Source organism: Xiphophorus hellerii, chromosome 7 (genome assembly GCF_003331165.1).
Source record: "Xiphophorus hellerii strain 12219 chromosome 7, Xiphophorus_hellerii-4.1, whole genome shotgun sequence".
In the NCBI taxonomy this organism is placed as follows: Eukaryota; Metazoa; Chordata; class Actinopteri; order Cyprinodontiformes; family Poeciliidae; genus Xiphophorus; species Xiphophorus hellerii.
In genome coordinates, this window is record NC_045678.1 from 13,620,318 (window position 1) to 13,629,095 (window position 8,778).

Here is an 8,778-nt window from a genome sequence, read left to right on the forward strand (position 1 = left end):
AAGTGGGGGTGGGCTTATCTGGAAAAGATTTACAGTTCACACCAAGTTGATAGAAAATGTTTTTCACTTTATCCCCCCCTAGTGGACAAAAAATGGTCCAGCACTTCATGGAAACGCACTAAATAAAATACAAAATGAGTCTTATGAAAATACACTTGCCTTCTTGGCTATCAAAAAACATGACATATTTGTATATACAGTGGATTACAGACAAAGAGCGCACAACACCAAGCCTCTAATAGCAGTTTCACTCACTCATTCAGCCATGCACACGACAATCTGTAATTATAAACACATTCTTTCCTCATCCTGAGCTCGCCTCTGTTGGGTAGAGTTAGTAAAAAGCTAAAAAAAAAAACATCACCTGCCTCAGTCTAAGCTGAATTTAACTGTATATACAACAAAGCTTTTAATCCACACTGATCGGGGATCAGCTTTGTGTATAAAGGGACGCATGATTTCCAGCCAGTACCGCGGACTCCTTCAGCTGTCCTTGTCTAGTGTGGTGGCCAGCGTGACTGTGGTGATGGGCTGTCCGAGGCCGTGCATCTGAATGCGAGCCAGTTTCTTCTGCTCGCACTCTGTCACCAGGTTGTTGAGCTCGGCGGCGCTATAGCCAATCAGAGTCCTCAAGTCGCACACAAACTTGTAGACGAAGCGCTTGCCCTGCACTTTGCTGATCATGTCCCCGTCGTAGTAGTACCTGAACCGCAACAGGCAAAGTTGACAATTAGTAAAAAACACAGTGTGCATCTCCACTCCATTTTTAAAGCTGCAGTATATAACTTTTATTTAAAATAAAATATGTTTTACATATTTCTTATAATGACAGTATAAGACAAATAATCTGTGGGGGAAAAAAAAAACAAAAAACGAGCTCCTCAGCTTTCTCCCAGTGCTACCTGCAGAAATACACCGCGTGGCCAGAAGCAACCTATCAGAGCCAGAAGGAGGGTCTTAGCGCTGTTAATCACCCTCCTGTACATACCGCTCATACTGTCCTTGCTCACTGCTACGCCACAGCTAGTTCCTGACAGCTGCTATTAATGCTAATGCTAGTTAGCATGGACACCGATGACGACGACTAAGAGGTTTTCCAGAATGGCAATTTGTTTCTCCACCATTAGCACATTTAGCAGCTTGTACACATGGGTGATTGAGAGCGCTAAAACCTTCTGGCTCTGATTGGTTGTTTTTGATTGTGAATTGTGCATTTCTGCAGATTGCAAAAGTAGTGATAGGAAGTGGAGGAGCTTTATTTATACTGTCACAATATAGTGACAGTTTTAAAAATATATGTAAAAAACTTTTTATTAAAGCTACATACTGCAGCTTTAAGGCACTGCGTATAACTTTGTTCACTGGAGTAATATCACCTTCACCCTATGTAAACAGTAAAGACACTACTGCCAACTGAAGTGAAAAAGTTTCCACTCCAATATAAAGAAAACAAGCACTGTGGGTTTCTTTTAAAAAGCTAGTTTCTTTTCAGCAGCTGCTTCGCTTAAGTAAAAACCTCACCTATTATCTGAAATCAGTAAACTGTGCCAAGACGTTTACTCAACAAAAGTCGTGAGAGTTTCAGCTGATACTTTGATCACAAGCACTCCCTTCCCATAAGATTCACTTTTACTCATAGGAAAAATGTAAACTAGTTAAACAAGTCCAACTTGTCCAATAGATTTACTGACTCCATCTTCATCTGCTTTACGAGGCTTTGTCACATCCGCAGAAGAGTAAACAGAAGAAATATGCATTAATCTAAGCGTACCTGGCCTTGGTGGAGAAAATGCTTCCTGATGCAATATGCTTTTGAGCATAATGCATCATGCATCATGCTTTCCACTTGGTGCTTTGTTCAAGAGGTGCTTTAAGGGGAATCTGCAAACTTTCCTCAACACGAGTCAGCAACCTTTACAACCCTGAGGTTTAATTATTGAAAAAGAACTTATTTGAGGAAAAACTGCTACATTTTTGATTACCTTTACATTTAAAATAAAGCTAAGTTCTTTAGCATTTTTGGGCCACAGTGGGGGGTGGATCTGCATGTTGCAGGGCCCTGCTCTACACATAACCTTTTCATGCAAGACAAAACGTTTTAATCACATATAAGAAGAGCACCTTCTTTATTTTTTGTGTCCCCTGTATGGTTTGAGGCAAAACTCTTGACTTTCTTACATGAAGCTCAGATTTGTGGATTGCATCATTACTATCTGTTCCGTCAGTAGACTCTCCCGCCTGAGTCACCGCAGGCCTCTTGGATGCTCCTATGATTTATCCTGTCTTTACCAGACCTTCAGGGTACAGTTGTGGAAACCCTTTTCATTCCTGCATAAGGGATTGAACCATTCAAAGCTTGGTATTTACCTTCATTTAAACCTCCCCACAACGTCATCCCTGACCCGTGAAGACCCGTCTTCTTGGTCTTCACTAACTTCCTCTACTGAACCTCTGAGACTTTCACAGACAGGTAGATTTATACTGAAGTCACATGTGAGCATGAGTGGACTTAATGTAGCTATTAGTTGATGTCTGAAGGCATCTGGTTGCACAGGACTTTATTGAGGAGTGTCAGACTAAAGGGGCCCAAAGATCAAACTAGCATGCCTAACCTTTAGTTTAACTTTATTTTATGAATAAATTCACAACTAGGCACTATTATCATATAAAACACAAATACAACTCACTGAAGTGTCTGGGTGTAACTTAATAAAATGTCAAGGGCTTTTAATACTGCTATAAATGAAACATGTGGAGCTAAATAATTCAGCCTATTCATTTCTTAAGAATTTTTTTTACAAAATCAAAGAAAGAAGCAATGAATTAATTTACAAATTTAAGAGGTAACTTAATGAAATCAAAGAAAAATCTGGAATTTAGGAATTTTTGGAGTCCCAAATTTGAGATCAATAAATTTAGCACTATCAATCGGGAATGTTTCTAAGCCCAAATATTATTACGTAAGTAAGCCATGTATTTCTGCATCAATTTGACACCAAGGTTAAAGATCCATTCCTGGAAGTCCCGAAACTTCAAGGTAAAAAGAAAAACATGAAATAAATGAGGAGAATCAAACCTCAGGGCTCTGCTGAGCTTCTCGTAGTTCATCGTCGGCTTGTTTTTGCGCTGGCCCCATTTCTGCGCCACAAGCTCCGGCTGGTTCAGCTTGAACTCTCCCTCCTCTCCGACCCAGGAAATGCAGTCTCTTGCGTCTTTGTCCGTCAGAAGCTCCAGCAGGAACTGCCACAGCTGGATCTGACCGTTGTTACCTGGAAACCATGGAGACAGGGCGGCCATCACAGAGGAAATAATAAAATTAGTCTTTGAAATTAGCAGCAATCAAATTCAGCAACAATCATTTCTATATGAGGACCAATAATATACCCAATTAATGGTATTATCTGTAGAATGTAGCTCAGTAATATAGAAATGTATAAGTTTATTGATATGATTCCTCAATGGGAAACTATATACATGTTGAAATTTGTGTGAGACGTTACCTGTGCGGTTGCCGGGGGAACTGCGCTCCTCTCCTGAAATTCTGGGCGCTCTGGGGCCCCGGTTATGTTTCAGTACTTTTATAGCAGTGGGCGTGCTCACTTGAGCTGGAATTATCTGAACAGCTACAAAGACAAACAAGTGATCAGGCACATTGCAGCTAATATACCGTACAGACCAAAAGCTTGGACACACCTTCTAATTCAATGGGTTTTCTTAATTTTCTTGACTATTTATAAGGCAAGAAATCCCACTTATTAACCTGACAGGGCACACCTATGAAGTGAAAACCATTTCAGGTGACTACCTCTTGAAGCTCATCAAGAAAATGCAGAGTGTGTGCAAAGCAGTAATCACAGCAAAAGGTTGCTACTTTGAAGAAACTAGAATATAAGGGGTATTTTCAGTTGTTTTACACTTTTTTGTTTAGTGCATATTTCCACATGTGTTATTCATAGTTTTGATGCCTTCAGTGTGAATCTACAATGTCAATAGTCATGAAAATAAATGAAACTCATTGAATTAAAAGGTGTGTCCAAACTTTTGGTCTGTGCTGTATTTATGAGTCACTTTTTCTGTGCTAGGATAACGTAAGTCCCACACATTAAACCAAACTCAGGTAAGTGTAACTGGATCACTTGCAACACTTACGTTGATCTATAGTGACAGTGGCGTCCCCGCCTGACTGGTCCTGACTGGCCAACACATCTGAGATAAATATAAAGAATTACTCTCTTTATCGAGGCAAATATTTAGCAAACAACAGACAACCCTTCCAGTTTTTAGAGCAAACAGAGGCTTGTTGTGACGTACATTTGCGCAGCAGCTCCAGGTGGCTCCACAGTATCTCTCCGTTTGGCACTTTCTGAAGGAACTCCTCTTGGTTGAAGCTGCAGAGCTCTCGGCCAGGGATGTGGATGCTGCCGATCTCCATCTCATCGATGTTGAATTCCTTCATGACCCACACAGCCCAGTGGATCACCTGGTCAGCTGTCCAGAGCAAAGGATCTGAGGAAGAGGAGGGAGGTTAGGATCCTTACAGCCGTGGCTCGTGAGACTAAAGGTTTTAGTGAAGGCGTTTCTCACCATACGGTATTCCAAGCCGAACCTGCTCCTTGCGGTAACCTTCCAACGCTGCAGCCCAGCGTGTCACCTGCTCCGACGTCTCATCGGACAGGGAGGACCGCTCTACTGCGATGAGCTGTCCCTCCTCCACCAACGCCCCATCTTCTCCAGCCGCATCCGGGTCAATCACAACTTCTACTGTTTCTACCGGCTTCACTATTTCCAGGATGTTCAGCTTCTCCTCCCCTGGGCAAAGACAAACGCCACACATTATGTTTTAGTGAAATTTGGGTTTTAGGACAATCATGTTCAACACTTCTGACTGAACTGGTACCTGGTTTGGCAACAATCTGCAGGCTGAGCTGCACTGTGCCGTCCGTCTTTACCCCCTGATCGAAGAGGCTGTGATCCGGGTGAAGCTGAAAAAAACAAAAAAAACAAATAAGTACAAAATATTTGCTTCAAAATATGAGATGACCTAATCCCACACCGATCTTACCTGAATGTCTTGTAAGCAGATGTCAAATCCATCCAGACAGAATTGGACGCGAGGCTCCAAAAGCTTCTTCAGATTGCCAATGGGCTCATTGATGTCAATATCTTGTTGAATCAAATCAGAAGCTGTGATGGTCTGCTCCTCAATGCTACAAATGCGAGACAATGAGAATGAAAACATGTAGGCTCCTCTGCACAAGTTTTAAGTGATCTTTTAGCTTACCCTTCCTCCAGGCATGCCTGTTTCTCCCGTTCATCAATCTCGATCTCTATCAACTCTTCTGTCTCGCTTTTAGACATCTTGAGTTACAGATCCCTTGAAGACAGAGAGAATAAGTTTTACTCAGATTCATCTCACTTAAAGGTTTAACACGAAAATGATCAAATCAAAACTAAAAAAGAGAAAATAAAAACAACTATCAGAAAGTTGATTTTTACAAGAGAATTTATTTTAAAATCAACTGATGTATACAAGATATACAGTACTATGACAAACCCCACTTTAGGGAACAAAAATAAGTAATTTTTAGTATTCAATTTTTCAGCTACATCATTTAGTTTCACATTTGAAACAATTCTTTATGTTGAACTATGGTGCCCCCTAGTGGTTCCCATAATAGCTCTCCCTCTATCGTGGTACTGGCAATTTATTACATGAGGGTGATACTTTTAGTTGTTATTGCACCCAGTTCTGAGTAGGACATCTATGACACTTGAAGGATTTAATTGTATGAAGGTATAACAAGGTTTAAACACCACCAAAAACGTTCATCATGCAGCTTTTGTGGATTCAAGTCATTTGAAAAAGAGGTGAGAGAAAAGTACCAGGGACTTTTCTCTGGTTTAATGCTACATAAGGTGCTGCCCCTCCTCCACATATTGCTCTGAATAAAAGATAAGCTGGCTGAAAAGAAAAAGTTATTTTTAAAAATGCAAATATAACTTTATCCACTGATGTTTGTTTTTCCACTATTGCATGTGACTCCAGAACTTATAATTGATGAAGCTTCAGTGCCTTCAAACTGTGTGTGCATTAACTTTTATAATGACATTTGGATTCAGGCAGACTGCTATAATCAAGCCAAAATATGCAATACTTTATGATAAAGGGCCAAGTTGTTAATAATAAACAAGAATGCTTCCATTTGATTTGTCTGTAGAAACTATTTTAGGCCAAATCTAGGATAAGTAATTTATTCAGAGTTTTATTAGAAAGCCTAATGTCCTTCCAACAAGAATGTTTATTGCCCTGCATCAAGAACTTTGAAGTTTTGTCAGAGTAATGACGGCCAAATTCCTTAGCCACAATTACAGCATGTGGAACAAATTAATGCTGCTATATTTTTCAAAACAAAAAAGTTAACAAAATGAGGACAGAATGTACAAATGTATTTTTTATGGTCTACAATTAAATATAATTAAAGATCTTGAATGGGAAATCTGGGCTCATTTGAGACTTTTAAGACAAAAAACAACTATGATTAAATTCAAGACTTCCTAAATAAATTTTGTTAGCCCTGTAGAAACCCTAGCTATCAAGCTGTGAAACACTCATTGACTTATACCTAATCTATAACAAACAGCAAAATGTATAGATTTATTACTTTATTATAAAGTATTGAAGTTTACTTTGTATGTAAGCTTTACCAGTTTACTAATAAACTAATTAGATTTTTTTGTACAAAATTTAGTATTGATTTAGAATTTATGCAATGATATGTAGACATGTGGAAAAAGATAATTGTACTGTTTTTGTCACTGCAATAACGACCAATCTTCGACTCTACCTTCATCCTGTGTGAATACTCCTATAGAAATGCATTTATCTGTGGTAACTACACATTCCTGGCTTTGAAAAAAATCATTTTTCAGTTAAGAGGTTTCTAAAAAAGTGAATATCCTTTTGCGAATTAAAGCATGAAACTCAGGTATTCAACATCGTACTGAGATTTTTAATTTGTTTGCTTTTATTTTATTTGTTCTTTATCTCAAAACGCATGACTAGAGAAATCAAACTTACTGCAAAAGCAGATATTGAGTAGAATACAATTTAAATTCAATTAATAAAATCTGAAGGGTTGGAAGATTAATAAAAACACAAGTTTTGCACCATTAGTTGAACTATATATATATATGCTGACAGCTTAAACAGAGCACGACCTCTCAAACCTCAACTTTTCTCACGTAAACAACATAATTATATGAGCAGCTAATTTTTTTCCTTGCTAGAAGGGCCTCCTAGTATCGCCTTCTCATTGGCCGCCTGGGACACTTCACTCCTGGCCACAGTCAGCCAAGGCGAGGTCGAGGCTGTGGGGTTCAGAGCCAACTGTTAGGCCTCGGACAACAAAACACTCTCTAAACATAACTATTAGTCCCAATTAAGTGCAATATGAATGTACAAAAGTCTATTTCAGATAGCAGGCTACACGTGTGGCAACAATGGAGCAGGCCTGTGTTGGACAAGTTAGCTACAAAACAGCAGCGCGGGGCGAGGCAGTCCATTACACAACCGTCCATCCTCCGCTGCCTCCAGCGCTAAACTACGTTTGAAATAAATTAAAAACGCAGGGAGGGTTACAACTTCAGCGCGGCCACGTTAAACGACACTATAACTCTGGATGTAGAAAACTTTTAAAACGGAAATAGAATAAACGGAAACAAAACAGCATAGGGCAAATGAAAAGGAGCCGGAAATCCTGGCTAAAGGTTTACGGCGTTACAAGACTTCCGAGATCCGCCGCTCGGATCAACAACACAGCCCGCTTTTTTTTACAGGAAAACTATTGCCTAAAATCCATCGTGATGTTACCGATTTTATTAAATTAAGAGTGGTTCGTCATGAAATGCAGAAGTATGAACTACAGTTCGTGTAATTCTCTCAGGATGTGTACCTACTGTCTGTTTGTAGGGGGTCAGCGGCGGCTCAGCTTCACCTTCGGCTAACAGCTAGCGTTTCGTTTCAGCGCTTTCTGTGTTCCCTGGACGACAAAAGCTCAACACCAGCTGTCTGTGGTAGTCTGAGTTTACCCACCGTCGGTAGGGCCGTGCTAATTACCCGAATAGTGCTTGCCTGGAAGGTGGGCGGCCTCTTCCCACTACCCTCACTATACTTTCAGTAGCTAACAGGGTTAGCTTTGCTAATTCAGCTGTAAAATAGCGGGAAGAGTCAGGGCACGACTAAACGGAACCGCCTATCATTACACTAACATGTTACAAAAAACTCATCCGAACAGATAAACTTTTTGCGAATATCAGTACCTTTTAAAGTTCTAACTTTTAATAATCAGAAGTCCAAAATTCACCAGGTCGTGTCGTATCTTCAAGTTTTTGGGCCAACAACACAGCTACAGAAACGAGGGGCGGAGACTAACTGGTAATACTGAGCTCAAAACTTGCAAACAAAATACAGGTAGTTAAAAGAGACATGTGCTTTTTTTCTGGCTTAGCTTATGTGTAATAATTATGCATTATAAAGAGTTTCACAAGAGTGTTCTTTGGCCCATTCAAATGTTGTCATGTAACAACCACACAAATTAATGTTATGTATTGGGATTTTATTTTTGCACAATTGTTTTGAGGAAAGAGAGGATGGGGTCTGAAAGCTAAAACAAATAGACCATGTATATGGATTCAGTCCCACTGAGTAAATTATTTAGTAGAACCTCCCATTTCTGCAGTTGGAGCTGCATGTGTTTTTGTTACGTCTCTATCAGCTTT

At 39.8% G+C, this 8,778-nt stretch overlaps 1 protein-coding gene across 2 annotated transcripts; it reads right to left on the reverse strand.

Annotated features, from left to right (window-relative positions):
- Positions 1-46: 46 nt before the first annotated feature.
- On the reverse strand, positions 47-8,426 carry gabpa (GA binding protein transcription factor subunit alpha). 2 transcript variants are annotated; one of them, XM_032567332.1, is made up of 10 exons: positions 8,320-8,426; positions 5,282-5,374; positions 5,063-5,207; positions 4,898-4,982; positions 4,585-4,809; positions 4,312-4,506; positions 4,150-4,206; positions 3,501-3,623; positions 3,077-3,269; positions 47-703 (listed from the first exon to the last, which is right to left on the reverse strand). In XM_032567332.1, the coding sequence occupies exons 2-10, from the start codon at positions 5,356-5,358 to the stop codon at positions 484-486; spliced, it is 1,320 nt and encodes a 439-aa protein (XP_032423223.1). In that variant the 5' UTR covers positions 5,359-5,374; positions 8,320-8,426; the 3' UTR covers positions 47-483. The 2 variants fall into 2 exon arrangements, with proteins under 2 accessions (XP_032423223.1, XP_032423225.1); XM_032567334.1 differs by lacking the exon at positions 8,320-8,426 and adding an exon at positions 7,957-8,311.
- Between the last annotated feature and the right edge of the window lie 352 nt (positions 8,427-8,778).

Excerpts from the sequence above, each read along its gene's own strand:
- gabpa (XM_032567332.1), bottom strand. The coding sequence starts at position 5,358 with ATGTCTAAAAGCGAGACAGAAGAGTTGATAGAGATCGAGATTGATGAA. Across the intron at positions 5,208-5,281 it reads CAGGCATGCCTGGAGGAAGG|CATTGAGGAGCAGACCATCA; the intron begins GTAAGCTAAAAG and ends TCGCATTTGTAG. Across the intron at positions 704-3,076 it reads AAGCTCAGCAGAGCCCTGAG|GTACTACTACGACGGGGACA; the intron begins GTTTGATTCTCC and ends GTTGCGGTTCAG.